Source organism: Anopheles aquasalis, chromosome 2 (genome assembly GCF_943734665.1).
Source record: "Anopheles aquasalis chromosome 2, idAnoAquaMG_Q_19, whole genome shotgun sequence".
Taxonomy (NCBI): domain Eukaryota; kingdom Metazoa; phylum Arthropoda; class Insecta; order Diptera; family Culicidae; genus Anopheles; species Anopheles aquasalis.
The window spans coordinates 50,137,501-50,155,000 of NC_064877.1; the positions used below are offsets into that span (position 1 = coordinate 50,137,501).

Here is a 17,500-nt window from a genome sequence, read left to right on the forward strand (position 1 = left end):
TCGTAGATTCGATGAAATCCACCAAAAGCTGTCGTGTATCTGGTAAGCAGCACATATTCACGTGTAGAAACGGTGAGTCGTTATGTGAGTTTTTATTTAACACGTACGCACGGAGAATAAGCGTTAGAATGGGAATACACCGTGATACACTTTACGGATGTTTACGGTTTCTGTTTGTAAACCCAAATTCTGATTAGATCATCGCATTCTTAACAAGAGTATGGATTGTGGAGAAAAATATTTCACCTGCTGCTTGCTTCTTCGAACACATGTTGTGAAGTGGTGTAACGCGTAAGTGAATCTCGCGATCATGCGTGCATCTGGTTCGTAAAATTGGTAAAACACCATCATCTCTGAATTTGCACAAAAACCCTAATCTTTCTATCACTCCGATAACGATTACGCGAAGCGCGAACTGTGCTACAGATGCTCTCTACAAGATTTCATCTCATAAAAATACAAGCGAGCATGTGCGTGAACAGAGAAGCGGCTAGTGAGCAGATCAGCCAGTGCTGCGATCGTAGTGGTGGTGAAGGTGCCTTGCTTGAAGCTTATATAAAGAACAGAACCACGCATGCTTTAGTCCTATTTGCACTATCGCCTTCCAACGAACAAGATCTCCGTCATCCAGCTGGTGGAGGATCCTATTATTGGAGGCTGTATGCGATCAGCTGAGTGTAAAAGCCTCATCAATCCTTGAACGTTATAGTGAACCATCTGATTTGTATCATAGAACGACTGGTGATGTGTAAGAAACGCGTTAGTTTCTAATGGAAAAGTGTTTATTCGTATACGGCATACTGTTGCGTACAGTACTTCACAATAGTGTATGATTTTTTGTGGAAACATTTATCCTCGGTAAGTTCAAAGAACCTGATTAAGTACCTCCATTACGTGCTAAAAGAGAGACATATTAAGCGAGAGCAGGTGTTTTCACACACAATGAGCAAAAAGTGATTGTTCGACAGTGTTTAATTTCGGGTTAGTGATTCGATTTAAATGTCTAGCTCAACTCTATGTAACAGCGTTTAGCAGGTGCAGAAAATTAGTGAAAAAACGCTCATACGTAAATATGCTCAATGTTATGTGGCAATATATTTAAATGAGCTGTATCATAAAAAAATATTAATGCAATTAACAATTTTTGCAAATAAATGGCAAAATTATCCATTGGGACTTAAATCGCGTTCGAATATAGGGTACTCAATTGATTAGTGAGACAACTGCAGAATAAAGCATGTGATTGTAACAGAATACTGATATTCTCAATGCATAGGCAACAGTGATCTTTAATTTATGTTTACTTTCTGACCACAGGATCTCTACACAGTGACATCGGTTGTTATAGAAAGCTTCAATAGAAATTCGGTAATGAACATTGTCTGCGTGAGTGGCACGGGTCACGGAGGAAGTTGAAAATTAATAACCGCGGCAATAACCCGTTGACCGTAATCGGGAAAATACCGAAACCTACTAGTTTCGCCATCTGCGAGTGAATAGAGTCAAAATGACAACGACACCGGCATTTCCATTGGCTGCAAAGAGGAAGAGTGAGTAGACGAAAAATATTAGCTTATGCATTATAATGTGTTTTACTTTCTTGACTGTGCTACGAGGGAGTACCGTGACGTGCAGGATATGGAGATCACTTAGTTAGAAGCGTTGTAGAAGCACACATTTCAAGTCGAAAAGCAACTTGAAGTCAGTTGTGCTAAAAGGGCTGTTCTCGAGCTCTCGCCGTCTTAAAAGCTGACGAGTAAAAGAGAAAAAAGTTAAGATGATATTGACCCGTGTGTAATGTGGGACGATCCGGATGTTGATCACCCAAGTTTATCACAGTGGTTTTAGCTTTGACCTCTTGCCATCGTCGCTCTGATCCATCTACCTACCCCACTGTTGCTACATGTGATACCGTGAACGTTAGATGAAATCTCGAAGAACATGTGCCCAACGGGAGAGCATACACGCGATCTTGCTTGTATCCACGTGGTTCACACAAAGCAACAGTAATAGCGGTCAGAAGTCAACTAAATGCAAAGCTTGGCAAAACGTGAAGGAGATCAAGAAAGCGATCTCACCGCGCGGCGTCGTGCATACTTATAACATGTCTTTTTGCTTCATCATGCGACATCGCAGGAAATGGAAGTCATGTTAAAACTTTTTCATGGTGCCAAAGGATCCGATCCTACAGATTAGGGCATTCAATTCGGGTATCGTGTTTTGAGGACGGTTGTTGGTGTTATGAGGTCATCAATTAGGACATTTTATTGAATCATTACGCATTTCTGTTGTTGAACATCTTAATAAACGTTTTAAAATATATTTTCCTTTGGTTGCTTCAATTAATCAATTAATGATTCGTTTCGCACTAAAAAGAGAACTGCTATAGAGCCCTGTCGACGACACGCATTTCAAGAACCTTGAGACTCACCCATGGTCCTTGCGAAGCTGTCACGTGCAGTGTTGCACTCTGTAGAGGTCGATCGTTGGCGCCGTCGGCACTTATCTTTGTGCCTGCCTGGCAGGCATGCAGCAGGCATGGCCACCTCACGGCCCACTATCACGAAACTAGTCAGCGATGTGTCCGCCTAGTAGATGATACATTTCTTCGTCTGCAAATGGCCTTCACCGGATTTTCATGACCGTAAAATGTCAACTAAATGACCGTTAGGCTAAGTCCCCTAAGAGTGGTAAAAAGAGGCTTTACACGCAGTTTTTGCAGTCGACGGCAGTTTTGCTTTAAGTCTGTTTTATTTTTGAAGCTTCAGCGGCCACAAGAATATTGTTGAGATATCTATTTTTGAATGCAGTTGTAAATACTTATAAAGAAAAAAGGTTTTGATGCTTTTTATCTCAACATAACATGATTATAATCGATGGAAATGGTCTCGCGATACAAATTCCAGTTCTTGAGGAACTTGTTCTGGAAAAACGGGTTTTAACGAAATTTTTATTTTGTGGTTCTGGACATACGAGTTTTAGGTAAAGGCTAGTCAATTTGCATCATGAAGAAGAGCCATCATAGCCTTGAACTGAAGATCTTCAATGGTTCTCCGCCTTAGATTGTCGATTGGTGGCACATGCTTGCGTGATTTATGTAAAGGTAATCAGCAGATCACCAATAAACTGCGCTTCGCTCTACGATAAAACTCACTTCGCCTCAAATATTGCAGTTTCTTTTCGTTCTTGTAGAGAAGTAAGCCTATGAGGGGCGTTGGAGTTAGCTTAACGCGGTATGTCGCTCAACGGATTGCAAATGTTCTTCCGCGTGCTATACAAACAGCCGTTGACCGATTAGTCTAATGTGTATAGCTAAGCGATCTACGGCGATCATGCGCTTCCTGTATAATTACTGTTTTCCAGTAAATGAGTATCTTCTTACCCTTGACTCCTTGCCACGAATGATCTCTCTGGCTTTTGGCCTGCACGACCATTTCATTGCTCAGTGTCACCATAAAGATATTGCTTTTTCTTTATGATCTGCGCACTCTTTTGTGCGCGGTGTAGGGTGTGATCGTACAGCGCCAATTAAACGGGCGTTTATGGTTTTACCAAGCTTTGTTCACCATATCGGTTCGAAGCTGTATGGTATGGGAATAGATATTCCAGGAAGGTAATCGCCGACAATAGCCATTCTCACATGTGGCGTGAAAGTAACCGGTTCCAATCTGCCAAACGTGTATCGTCTAGGGTGAAGCATATGAGATGGTTAGCCGTTAGCGCGTATGATGGGCAGAAGGACAACAACACTGGCCACATTAAATGACCCACTAACTTCTAATCGCTCGGTTGTTCGATTATAGGGTAAGCTACGCAGCGTTGCAACCACGATCCACGTGCGCCTCAGAGTTGTCACAACGTGTTTGCCCCTTCCACCCCGCAAGTTTCACCTCCCCTTTCCCCCTTCAACACCACCGCAAGGCTGGTGCCCACCAGTTGCCACTGAATGGACGCAAGGGGCCCCGCAAGCAAAGCGTTTCATTGAGAAAAATCCTCACGGCGGTGGATTCCTGCTTGAGTCCAGGGAGCAGTGAGGAACAGCAGTCGGGGCAGCGTCTAGGGTTCGTCGTCTATGATTACAAGGAGCGTGCAGTGCACGTTGCAGTGCGGAAGTTACCTGATTAGTTGTTGCCAGTGATCTGTATCGTAATGATTGTGAACTGCTTTCAGCTGAACGATTCAAGTAATACCATATATTGTCGGAAAGCGCAAGCGGAAGTAGGACCTAACCCGTATAACCCGAGATTAAGCGAGCTTGTCGCTCGAGCGAGCGAAGTTATCTCGCTGGCCATTTTAAAACACCCTTCTCCGATAGCTGGCTACTCTATGCCATGCAAAACCTGTTACTCCTTTCGCAATCTGACATTTCTGGAGGAAGTAGGTGTAAGACGAATTTGAATTTAACTTTCATTGCCTCGAAACGCTTCGCTGATCGAAAGAAGCAACGTTCGTCTGCTATAGGCTAACCTGTTTTTGAATCCTTGCCGCCTCGTATGAGCGTGACGACGACGCGACGACGACGACATTGAACTTCCGCTATTGTCTTTTGGAGTTCACGGATGATGTTCCCAAAGCCTCGAAGGACTGCATCGTAAAAGTGTTTCGGTTTTCCGGTTGACTCACATCTTGGCGGCCGACGCCCTGAGTTGAGTTACGTGCAGCTTCCCCTGGTACGGTAAACGGTATGCACGGTACTCATAGCCACAATATCTTCGGGTTTAGTTTTTTAACCTCCACGATGCTTATGGTATGCTGTGTATATGTGTGTAATTTATCGATTGCTCAAGATCTTACGAACAGGTTTGTGACGCACCGTGTCCCCGCGTCGCGTCTTCCTTCAGCGTCCTCTCCTAGTCGTCACGTCGTCAACGCGCAAGATCAAGATCACACTCGCGATGGAGATCGTTGAGAGTGTGGCGCGCGCGTCTCTGTTTACAAACAAATGAAAGTGCAAGTTGATGTAAGCTACTAGTGAGATGGCGAATGGTCGATCGAAACGACAGCCTGGCATAACGGGTTCTGCCGAGTATCTTTTGCGGGCTTTACCGCATGGCTGTATGAGGCATTGACTGTAGCTTGCGGGATAGCACTTATGCTCCATCCATTGGGTGCTCTCGTTGGTGTAGGTCTCGAGGTTACGGGTGCATGAACTTTGGTGAGTTTTACCACATGTTTACCTTAGGCGATGCGTCCATCGTTCCGTTAAAAGACGTGACACGGTAACATGCTGTAGAATCGTGACCGAGATCGAGAAGATCATTGCATAAATACACTGACTCAGTGCCACCAGTCGTTCCGGAGCGTTAAACTCGTTTGACGACGCCCTACATGACGAGGCTGCGTATGGCAGCTCTTCGCATGTTGACATTGAACATGGTCCGGGTTCGAAAAACTAGTCGATCATGGCAGTTGTTTGCTGCGGCTGTGTCGACGCGTCGGTCGGTCGGATTGTGGTAGATTTCATTTTATTAGTGACCTTGTGGTTTCGTTTGCAATTGACAGTTTTGCATCAATCTACCTTTTTTTTGTTTCTCACCAGTCTTTTATTTCCCTTTTGTTCTATATTTGTGTTCTGCAGGAGTTTTGAAGCTTTGCTGTCTCGGGGTACTGTTCATTACCATGGCTTACGCGATCATAGTGATTGATCCCACCGAAGTTATTGTTGAAGATGTAGGTAGCCGCAACCCATGATCAATCTTAATCATCAGCTAATATCGGAACATCGTTTGTTTTGCATCTCAATTTCCATAGAAATTGTCCATGTATGAAGGCTCTTATTTGAACAGATTGTGGAAAAAACCGCCACTCGACGTCTTCATCAGCATTTACGTGTTCAACATCTCAAACCCAGAGGCTTTTATGCGGGGGGAAGAACGACTTCGGCTACAGGAAATCGGACCGTACGTGTATCAGGAGTTTTTGGAACATCACAATTCAACCTTCAACCCCAATGGTACGCTGAGTTTCGTGCCGGTGCGACGGCAAGTGTTCGTACCCGAGAGATCGGTCGGTGATCCTAAGGAAGATCGCATAATGATCCCCAACATAGCCTTGCTGGGAGTGTCGAGTGCTGCGTACAGGATGTCCACATTTGCGGCTCTGGCCGTGGCTGCTGCTCTGAGACCACTCGGTATGGCTCCTATTTTGAACATTACTACGCATGATCTACTGTGGGGCTACGATGATCCGCTTGTTAAGATAGCATCGACCTTGCTACCGGACATAATTCACTTCCAAAAACTTGGCGTATTGGATCGGGTAAGTTAAATTGTACAGTTATGTGAAAAATTGACATTTGAATTGACAATAGTGCTCAGTTTCCTCACGATATGTGTTCGTTCTCTTTCCTGTTGATTACCAGATGTTTGACGATGGCTTTGACACCGTTACGATTAATCTTCCTGAATCGGTGCGCAACCAGCAAGATGCAAATGGTGACAATGTGTTTGTTGACGACGACGTACCGGAGAGTTTACACGACGAATATTATGAGGACAAAACATCAGCAGCTGGCAAGAGCGAACCGATCCGGGACTATTCGATAGACCTATGGAATGGATCGCCGGGACTGGCACATTGGGGCTACGTGGGAAAAGATCGCTGGGATGCCAATGAAAGGTGATGACTTGATGAGCGATTTAGATTAGTGAAATTTGTACTAGATGGCTCTCGTTTACAATTTTAGAAACACACCCTGCAACACACTCCAGGGATCCTATGATGGGTCCGTATTTCCACGCAACATCTCTAAAAAAGAGGTGTTCAAAGTGTACCGCAAAGCATTTTGTCGCACGCTTCCGATTGCTTTTGAAAGGGAAGGCGAAGTCGATGGTATCAAAGCGTATTGGTTTTCGATACAGGAGAATGCATTCGAAAGCTCTCTGAATGATCCTTATACCTCGTGTTACTGCAGAAACAACCAATGTCTTCCAAAGGGTCTGGGAGATTTGAGTCCCTGTTGGTACAGTAAGTATATTGAATGCATGCATACTAATGGGCGGTGCGCGTTCGACATCCGTCTAATAGAAACGTGTATTTTTCTAGACATTCCTGTAGCGGTATCATTACCGCATTTTTACAAAGGTGATCCAGGGCTCGTTAATGCGATTGACGGGCTAAGTCCAAACAAAGAGAAACACGATGCCGTTATCATTATGCAACCGGTAGGTGATTGATGAACCCGTGACGTGAATCTGCTGTATCAATCGTACTCATCAATCGCGATTCGCGATTATTCTGTGTCTTGCAGCAACTCGGTATTCCCATGAAGGCTAACATTCGGGTGCAAATCAGTCTGCTCTCCAATATCAGCTTCAACTCAGAGTTGAAGCCGTTCCACAACACGGTGATTCCGCTGATATGGGCAGAAATGGTAAGCCACCGCGCAATAAGTCGCCAGTTGCAGTCAATAATCAAATGGCTTGTTTGTTTCAGTCGCTGGAGAAACTGACTCCGGAGCTCATCCTTTTGTTGAACCTCCTGTTTGACATCGCTCCATACTTACAGACTGGGACAGTGTGCCTGTTGGGTCTACTGGGAGCTTCGCTAATCGCTACAGCGGCACTAGTGTTGCTGTGTTCGGCTGAAGCGGCAAAGTTCGAGTATGATCCTCGCAAATCGATTCGGTATTCTACCGTCAACATGATACCGTATCCTCTATTGCGAAAGGAGCTGGAAAAGTATGGTGATGGAGAACCGATTCGCAGGGAGCCACTGCTGATAGAGAACTATGCGTGAAAGCAACAGACACTAGAGCACCCTTTGTATGTTGAATCTCTCCGCTGGTCGGCCATGGGCACTGTTATCCCTTGCACCCATCAGTGGGGACATTCGAACTGAGATTTTATTCTTATAGAATAATACGATTAAGCTAGCACACGCACACAAATAGTCATGTGCGCCAGAACACAACTCGGAAACATGGTAGAACACCTTAATTGTGATATTTTTTGTATATTGTTACACCTAGCTAGCATTAAAACACCGTTGGAGGGTTCAGTATCGTTACTCTGTACAACTATAAATATTGTTATTTCTATCAGATAGTCCGTTAATATGGTTTCACATAAGATAAAGTAATAAAGGTGGTGTTAACGCAAACCAGGATTTAAACTATTTGATGATACGATAACGATGTTGAAGCTAGGATAATTCCTTTCTGAGAGTTGATCGTACTACTTCCAAGGGGTATCGGAAAGGATTATTATGTTTTCCTTAGATGGACCGTGCACTGGTGGACCCATTCTGAGACTCGTCCTTAACCTCATTGCAGTACGTGTCGTTTTGGGGCAATGAGTGATGAAAATGGAAAACTGTGTAGAAAAGGAAAACGGAAAACAAGGAAAAGAATCTGCTACCAAACAGACCATCCAGACCATCCAGACATAAGAGATCTTTCCCTAAATTCTGATTTTCTCCTGTGTATTCTCTTCAATTTTCTCTTCAAAAGAGCCAGAAATGATCGAGGTACCAATTTTAAACAAAAATGCCAAACATGGCGAGGCGCAGGATTCACTCCAAGAACCTTTAGGAAAAAGTATTCAAAAACTGCGATTGTTCTGATAGAGTTCTGGTAGATTGGTAAGAATAAGGGCTACGGTACTGGATAAAGATTCGCAGGCGATGCAAGAAGCAATCATATCCATTTTCGATAAAATTAAGGAAAAAATTTCTAAAATGAACTCGAGAAAATCACGGAACACCCTAAAAGTACTTCATGACATTGAACACAACAATTCAATAGAAAATGAAATTTTCTAATTAGAGTAAAGTGGGGCAAGAGTGCGCACTTAACTTTTAATTCGCTGTATTTCTCTAAGGAAAGAAGTGTTCGTCCTGTTAGCTACACCAAATGAAAGTATTGGTTTGTAGCTTAAAATTGTGGAACAAAATTTGTTGATCGTACTCATACATCTTGTTAAAGATGCATATTAAGCAAAAATAAAAAATGCGCACTCTTGCCCCACCATTTGGGCAAGAGTGCGCATTGAGTGGGGCAAGAGTGCGCATACGAAATCAAACCTCATCGATCGAACCAATTGGTCGGAGTGTGAAGTCTAGAGTGAATATAGGCCATTATTGAAGAAAACATTAATTTATTTCATAAAAAAATGCTTTTTTCAATAAAAAAAAATTCATGACAAATGAAAAAAAAAAATTATTCATCTCTTCAATTCAATTTAATTCAATTATCTTTTTGGTGGATGTTTTCGCGTTCATAGGCACAATTCAACACACTCTGAATGCATTCTCGGCATTTTTGCGACAAAAGAACAACCACAACACTCTTGCGCACTGCGCACTCTTGCCCCATAGTGCCGTTTTGAGAAAAATTGTAAAATACTAAAATATCAGTCCGTATTTCGGTATGAAGTTTTCAGCATTTGATTCTACATTAATTAAGGAGTCTTTGTGACTTATGTAGCGTAGCATGAGAAAATGTAAACGAAATGAGAGAGTGTTTTCAAAAAAACATTAAATAATATGCAAATCGCGAAAACTACAACTTACTGCATTTCTTTGTTGTTATTTATCCAATCCAAAAGAAAAAAACACGTATGAACAAGCCACTACAAGACCTTTCAAACAAGTAGAGTGTTCTAAGTTTCAATGCTACCGTTTTCTAGAAATGACTGGTGCGCACTCTTACCCCATGCGCACTCTTGCCCCACTTTACTTTATGTTATATTTTATGTAAATTTTTTTTTATGTTAAAAATATTTCTCCAACACAGGATTGAACTATCGCATATCATTCGACGATTATTACTTCCAGCTTGTCCAATACATTTTATAATTACTACCGCTTTTTATAGGTTGTACTGTATACGATGGAATGCTATCGATTATGCCATCAATGCTTTCAAATCCTCGATGCTATAACGATTTTGATTTCTGATTGCTGCTACAGAGCATGACAGATATGAATAAAGTTTGTCTTTCAAGAAAAGGTAAGAAAATGTTACAATCAAATTCAAAGAAAAAAAAAACAGTGGTAAGTTAAAAGCGTCTGGATATTTTAATTATTTTTTATGAGAGAACAAAGGGTAACATGAAATAAAAACATAATCTAGCGTAGTAACTAGAAACTATTCAAAAACATAACATACGCAAGGAATTATACAAAAACAACATAAAACATAGACTATAAACCTGCTATTGAGCCTGTACATTGCTGTAGCGATTGTGGCAGGCACTTTTGGTAAATTGGAACGACACTATAATAATATCACATGATCTTGTTCAACGACTACTAATGCTCATACTGTTAACGAAAGGTGTTTCCCGATATCTCACGATTATGCCGATCGCGGCGTCCATTCCGATGCTCAATTCGCTTCAATGGTATCCACTATCCATTGACGATAGAAGGAAATTTTCGTGTATACGTCTGGGTAGTTTTTAAAGGCACATCCCGAGCCAAACGACGTAATTCCAACCAAGATCCATGGACCACGCTTGCTAATGCGACACTGCAATGGTCCTCCCGAGTCGCCCTGCAAGTGAAGTTTGAGAATCAATAATCAGTTACATTGTTAAACTGAGTATTTAAATAAGAGCTGTTTTCCATGGCAAGTCAATTCTACGTAACTGATTGATGACTTAAAAAAATTACCCATACATACCACACAAGTTCCTCCAGCACCATCCAAATTTCCGGCGCAAAGATGTCCTCGATGTAGTTTGATGAAATCACCGTAAGCCTCTTCGCACCTGTCATGGCCACACCGGATTATCGGAAACGAAAAGTAAATTAGATATGCTGAGCTTGACATCAACGACCGGTGGGGCATAATTACTTTTTACTACTCTGTATGGGAGCTCGAGTTTGCAGCAACACATCAGTCAACTCATCGTCAATAGTTGATTTGCCCCAACCTGTTGCTAGACATTCAACGTACTGGGACGTATCGGGCATTGCAGCAGCAGAAATGCTCTCCGCATCCACATCCGGATCCACTTCCAGGCCAGCCCCTCTCGCCGGTGTCACCGTGGCGTCGTCCATCAACGAATAGTCATGCAAGTCCTCGTTGCGATAGTTCGGCTCGTTGCGATAGTACACGGGAGCATGGGAGAATTTATCGTTTCGTCTTCTATTGTTACCAAATTTGCTGTTCAAGTTGACTCGCCGATGTTGGTACTGATTTACCAAATTACTATCCTTCTTCACGGTCTCGGCAAGAGGACGGAAATTTTTGGAACGAAGCTGCATTCGTCGATTCCTTTTCGCTATCGGTGCTGGTGGATTTGCGATGATATGGCGACCGTCTCTCCTTGTTGCTGGTTGCGGGAACTGAACTGAGTTCCTCCTATTAGCAGCAATCGACGAGGGCGGCTCATGGACGGTGCGCCTGCGGGAGCCGGTGGACCGGATCTTACCTACAACCAACTGATTTACCATAAATCTCGCCGTTCGAGAACGATTTGAGCGCCCGGTGAAAGCATCCAATTCAAAGGACTGCTTCAAGCGCCTGAGGAAATTATCATCTCGAAATGGCACTGCATCGGGAAACCCTTCCTGATCGGCACCGTATCGCTCGTCGTCTGGTGATACGTGCTCTTCAGTGGCAGTAGCGTCGCGATCGAAAAAATATGCAGGCTTATCGTTGGGTTTCGGTCGTTCCTGTTGCTCTGGCCGCGGATCAAATGGCATACTGTTCACCTTGAAATCCGCAAACGGAAGACATATTTTTCTTACCCTCGAACTTGGTGACGTGTTGGCAGGACGAGTCAATTTCAGCAACACTACGACAGCAAATATTGAACGTTACCAAGGAAACCGAAGAAACAGTCGAGGGACCATCCTCTGCGTACTCACCGAGGTCGTGCTTGAAATTGTGGTACTTCTCGTGCAGAATAATTTTGTCAACTGGAATGCGCTGCTCCCGGCCGCTTTCAGTTTGACGATCATACTCCCCGAGCACTACTGTCCACAGTGCCGGCAATGGAAGATTAAACAAATCACTGGCAGGAAAAACAGGAAAAGAATCGATACAGTACTCCGGTCCGGTTCAACATGGCATGGTGTCGACTCGTGCTCGTTCCAACCCCAACCCCGACTGGCCCGACCGAGGCCATCGCAGTGGCCAGTGACTCAGCCGACGCATTGACCCACACCGGAAAGATGCCATTTACTAGTGCCGGGAAGCTATCGGTAGGGATTGATAGGCTGTGCATACGATGCGATTGCACGTTGCAGGTGCAATCGCCCCAGCAGGGTCACCTTCGACTAACGTGTTTCCTGCTGTGCCTATATTAAATTTCCCGTGCAAGCGAGGCCGCCCGGGCGCTTGGCCGTATTGGCGACGTACAGGCCGAGTTTCGTGTTTATTCTTTGTCGGTCAGTGCAAAAATGGGTCGGAACAAATTGAAATGAATGATTTCGGTTCGCGGTCAGAGGACTAGAACGGTCAGTGTGACCGCGTTTTTGGATTCGTTTGGGGTGCGCTTCCCTCTCGATGTATTCGAATTTTCAGATCAATTCCTCCGTTGCCGGGTCGAGATAGAGAGATAATATTCGTCTGCGGCTGAGCCGAGAAATATTGGCAGCGTTTCCGACGCAGGAATGGCATTTTGTACCGGAGCAAAAATAGGGCCAAAAGTGCCAAAGGTAATAGGGGTGCAACGATGCCCCATCTCCCGTAGTGGGTTTTGGGAAGCTGAGGTCGAAACGAGCGCCAGTGGTGAGAAGAAATACCTACTTGTGAATACAGTGTGCGGCGGACAGAACCCAATTTCGGTCAATTAATACGCCACCGCACCAGTGTCCGATGAAACCGTACGATGGATGCAGCAGCTCTAGGGAAACCTGCCACGGATACTGACCCTCGACCGTCGGTGTACCGTGCATTATTTTAGGATTGCGGATATTGACGCTCTCGTTGCGATCCATGCGTCTCGTGCCTTCCAGCTCTATCGGAAAGTAACTTCTTGGCTGTCGACGAGATGTGCGAACACCACAGTCTGGAATGAAAATGGCCGAATCCGGCGCAGTTGATACGGCATATTAGGATAGTTTGACCAATTTTTGTAGAAATGAGCAAAAAAAAATAACAAAACAAATACATCAAAGGACTAGATTGCTAAACAGGATATATGCTTTGTAAGTAACTATACTAGCGGAAACGGAAAGTAAAAATGCATCCATTCAACCGGTCTAATCGTGTCTTGCCTATCACAGCCGTCAGAAAAGAAAAAAAAGACAGCTCAGAGAGCTCAAAGTGAGAGCACTTTCGCCCGACCCCTATCGAAGGCAATCAAGGGCCGCAGATGAACCTGTGAAGCAATCAATAGTAGAATCAATGATTGGAATCACCCGCGGGTTGTGAACACGATATAACAAAGAGTTTCCACAGGAGAGAAAGGTCATGGCTTAGGTAACACGGAAGGGCTGCCTATACACACTGCCACCATACCTTGTCGAGCGACCTCGTGCAACTAGCTAGTAGCTACTGCTGCTGTCGCTGAATGATCATTAGACAATGAGTGTCTTTGGCGCAAAACCAAGCATCGCAAATAATAGACCTCTTAGGGGTTAGGGGAAAAGTTTTCTTGTGCTTCCCGCTGCAACTCCACTCATCTCGGTATTAAATAACCATTCCCAGCCACAGGAGGATAGCGTGGCCGATGGCGGCAACATGAGGGAAGGAAAATTCCTCTATCTTGCTGCTAGCCTGATTGCCGAGATCGCTGCATGTGCTGCAGCTGCTGCATCGGTGGCATCGGAGTCGAAGGGAAATGTACCTCGCAGTTAAACACGACGACCGTCCTCGGATACAAGCCTTGACTGCAATCAAAGTTTAGCTGCGGTGGATCTGAACAGGTACGATGCAGCTCGTTAGTTAGCTCGCCCTGTTCACTTCTTCTGCCAGAAGAAACGTTACAAACATAAAAGGCTGGCGAACCGGTGTGCTGTAATCGGCCAGCGAATATACACCGATAGTTCCTCGCTCATGAAAGGAAAAGTGAATTTCCACCCCTTCCTCCTTCTCCTTCTCGCGTGCACCTTGAATTACCTCCGTCACAATACGTCGTCATACCATGGGTTCCAGTTTGGCGAAGGGTCTCTGTCTTGTTGCAATTTCCACTTTACTACTTTCTTCCGATGCTCCAATGCCATTCCATTAACCGCCATCCCGCTCCCGGAGAGCATCCTTGTTGCTCATTTGGAAATATATTTTATTACTTGTCGTTACATAGCAATTTTCCTCCCTTCGCCTCACCAGGCCCTGCTGCAATGGGGTTTACTCGCTGATGACGCACGACGCCACTACACAGTATTATGCAAGATCGAGATCGCTCCATCGTTAAGCACGATCATGCAAGGTGCGATCGCAGAGGAAAACGCAGCAAGTCGTTAGGGATGAGTACTAGTAGGCTAATTTAGTAAATTTTTAGTCATACTGTATGCATAGCGCGGCTATCCGGCGTTAAAAGCTTCATATTGTTGTACATTATGTTCGGAAGAAACTGTCAGACTTCATCAACATTAACGAATTGGATGGAATGTCTAGTACATCGTTTCATAAAAAGAAGGGAATATAAATCATTAGGAGACGAATGATTTATTAGATACGGTCATTAGCGAAAAAAGAAACTGATTGCCAGCCGATGCGTAACGCGTCGAGAGGTTTGCAGAATGCTAAATCAGAATAACCCATAGCGGGAAAAGAACCAGCCAGCTATCATACTTGGTACTGATGAATGTGATGCCAAAGTAGTGTGCATTTGCAGCATGGCATTCATATTGGCTGCTTTCGTTTACAGTAACAGCGTTTGTTAACTGGCGATGGCCACCCACCAAGCGACAGGATGGAATTTTCGATTTGTAAAACCCGGGCCAACCCGGCGGCTCATTTCAATTGAAAACAGATTCGTCGTTCAGCGGTGCAAAGCAGATCGATTCGAAATAAATTGCTGTTTTATTCACAGTTAAATCGATTTGTTAACACCCCGTGCTATGTTTGTCTCCGCTACGCTCGCTCCGCTCGCTCCGCTTGTTCCGCGGCCTCAGCAACTGGATGTAAAGAGAAAATAAGAGTTTTAATCGCATTTCTGTCACGCGTAGCAGTTCTGGCTTCTGGATCAGTCGAATTACACTTTTGTCGGACGTCGCATCTTTCCTAGGGCTCTGGTCCGATGCCCCCGCCCCTCCGCCATATCGTGCTGGTTCGGTCGTTTTTGGCGAAATCGCTCCGTTCTCCAACGACAAGGGCCCGCCAAGTAGTTGCTGAAACGAATGAGATGGAAAGCATCCTCCCTCTTGACCGCTTCTCGAAAGCACATGCTTGAGAGTAACCGCCGAATTCGCTTGAAATGGGATCGCTTGGCACTAGGGCCACATGTAAACCTCTACCTTTTCATAATGAATCAATCAACGAGCACCTGCATTCCCCATCACGAAGTCAAATATTAACTACTTTCGTTCCCAATTTGCCCACTTACTCGCACGCTCCGATCGTTCAATGAATTCCGAAGCAGATCATTATGGTCAAGTTATGCGTCTTTATCGTTCACCGTTTGATTAAACGGAAAAATCGATCGACTGAGTGATCGTATCGATCGAGCAATGGGGCTTCGTTTAAGTGCCGCCACTTATGTTTCACGCACCATAATGCCGAGAGTCGACCGCTTGCCATGCACCGGGCCTCTCTCTCTCTTTCTCTTCTTCTTTTCAGACCGATCATCGATTGTAACTAATGATGATCTCATAGGATATTATAACATCAACGGGCCATCAACAGCGTTCGGTGAAACGACCGCTTGTGGGAATCGTATCTGATCGGTGCCGATTCCCGGTAGAAGAAGGAGTTGGTTTTCACTTTCGTTACTACTATTTTATGCACCATTGGATTCGGACCAGATAGTGGGATGGATAGGTGTGAAAGACCATGTTGCCTCATGTTCGCCTCGAGCGTTTCAAGCGTCCCGGCTGCGGCTCCAATGATTCATTTTGTGATATTTGTTCCCGGCATGGGTGGACGCGAGATTTACCGGACCGACTTGAGTGGACTTGTCAACCTTTTCTTTCTACAATTGGTATCCAAGCTATGGTGAACCGGGAAGGTTATCACCAGCGAGGACCAAAGGAAAAGTACTCCGATGAAAGTCCAGATCAAGAATCAATGCTTTATTTGGCGCTCATCGCCTTTTTATACTGAATTACAGATTTGTTTAATCTAAGTTCCTATGAGCGAGAATGAGATTAACTTCTTGGATTGATTATGGTTTCTTTCTCATTCTGTTCTGTTCTGCTAGTTGATATACATTGTTGTGTATGTTTGGATTGCGACACTTGACGCTTGGCTTAGCGCAGCATCGCGTATCGCTCTTCGATAAACAATTTTGGTTTATGTTGCCTAACGGTTTGAATTTATGCGATGTGATACTTTGTAATAATTCTGTTGCATTATTGCATTGTTGCGGTTTGGCTTGGAGATTGGTATACATGTGCGTGATATATTCATCTCTGTACATTATCGTACATGTATGCCACACCTCCCCCCTAAAGAAGAATAATTATTGCTGACAATAATTATTATTTTTGAAGCTATTAACTCATCTCGTCATGCTCTAATTAACCTGTTTTTGTGTACTATAGTTGTTTGATTTGTTTTTACACATCTTATCTTACAATTTTTATCTGAAATGCTTATAACTTCGTACGGTCCTTTATAAAACGGATCTAATTTTTTCCTATTCTCTAAAGTTAAGAATACCATATTTCCTACTTCAATGTTAATTTCGTTAATGTTACGATTATTCAATATTCTTTTATCTTTAGCTATTTCTAATCGTTGTTTCGCTATCATATTTGATGTTTGAATTTTATATTTCGTTTCCTTTACTAAATCATCCATGTTGTATATTGGATCTACATGCTCCTTATTCAATTCTTGTTCTATGTCTGCCTTCTTTCCGAATACAAGTTCATATGGTGTGTACTGATGGTCTGTGTGTGGAGTTGTGTTATAAGAAAAACAATAAAATTTTAACCAGTCATCCCAATCATCATGATGCTCATTTGTGAACGCACGAAGGTATTGATTTAAACATCTGTGGTTCCTTTCGAGTGCACCAATTGTCTGATGATGGTATGCTGTTGAAAATCTTTGTTCAAACCCAAAGAGCTTTGCGATTTCTACAAATGTTTCGTTTTTGAACTCAGTTCCTTGGTCGGATTTAAGCGTTTTGAAATTCCCATATATCATTATAAAATCTTTCGTTAAAGCGTTAGCAATAGTTTTTGCTTCCTTGTTTTGTAGTGGTATTGCAACGACGTATTTGGTTAAATCGCACTGTATAGTGAGACAGTAGCGATTGTTGTTTATCGTCTTTGGCAATGGTCCAACAGTGTCTATTGATATGACTTGAAACGGTTTACTGGGAGTATCTGTTTCTGCGAATTGCTCCCTCGTGTGTCTAGTTATTTTGTTTGTCTTGCATTTCTCACATTTCCGAATGAATTGAGCGATTTTTCTCTTCATAAATGGAAAAATGTA

At 43.6% G+C, this 17,500-nt stretch overlaps 2 protein-coding genes across 2 annotated transcripts in view; one reads left to right on the plus strand and one right to left on the minus strand.

Moving 5' to 3' along the window:
• Nucleotides 1-600: 600 nt before the first annotated feature.
• Nucleotides 601-8,673, plus strand: LOC126581578 (scavenger receptor class B member 1). Its single transcript, XM_050245325.1, has 9 exons — nucleotides 601-858; nucleotides 1,318-1,550; nucleotides 5,579-5,670; nucleotides 5,752-6,258; nucleotides 6,362-6,618; nucleotides 6,686-6,966; nucleotides 7,045-7,163; nucleotides 7,250-7,372; nucleotides 7,435-8,673. Exons 2-9 carry the CDS (start codon nucleotides 1,508-1,510, stop codon nucleotides 7,735-7,737), a joined length of 1,725 nt encoding a protein of 574 aa, XP_050101282.1. The 5' UTR covers nucleotides 601-858; nucleotides 1,318-1,507; the 3' UTR covers nucleotides 7,738-8,673.
• A 1,654-nt stretch (nucleotides 8,674-10,327) lies between these two features.
• LOC126569591 (uncharacterized) overlaps nucleotides 10,328-17,500 on the minus strand; it is an 11,605-nt gene continuing 4,432 nt past the window's right edge. Inside the window, exons 2-6 of the mRNA XM_050226792.1 lie at nucleotides 12,701-12,962; nucleotides 11,818-11,963; nucleotides 10,799-11,744; nucleotides 10,625-10,712; nucleotides 10,328-10,495 (exon numbers count right to left, since the gene is read on the minus strand). Coding sequence (XP_050082749.1) covers nucleotides 10,328-10,495; nucleotides 10,625-10,712; nucleotides 10,799-11,744; nucleotides 11,818-11,963; nucleotides 12,701-12,962 — 1,610 coding nt within the window. The remainder of the gene's footprint in view (nucleotides 10,496-10,624; nucleotides 10,713-10,798; nucleotides 11,745-11,817; nucleotides 11,964-12,700; nucleotides 12,963-17,500) is intronic.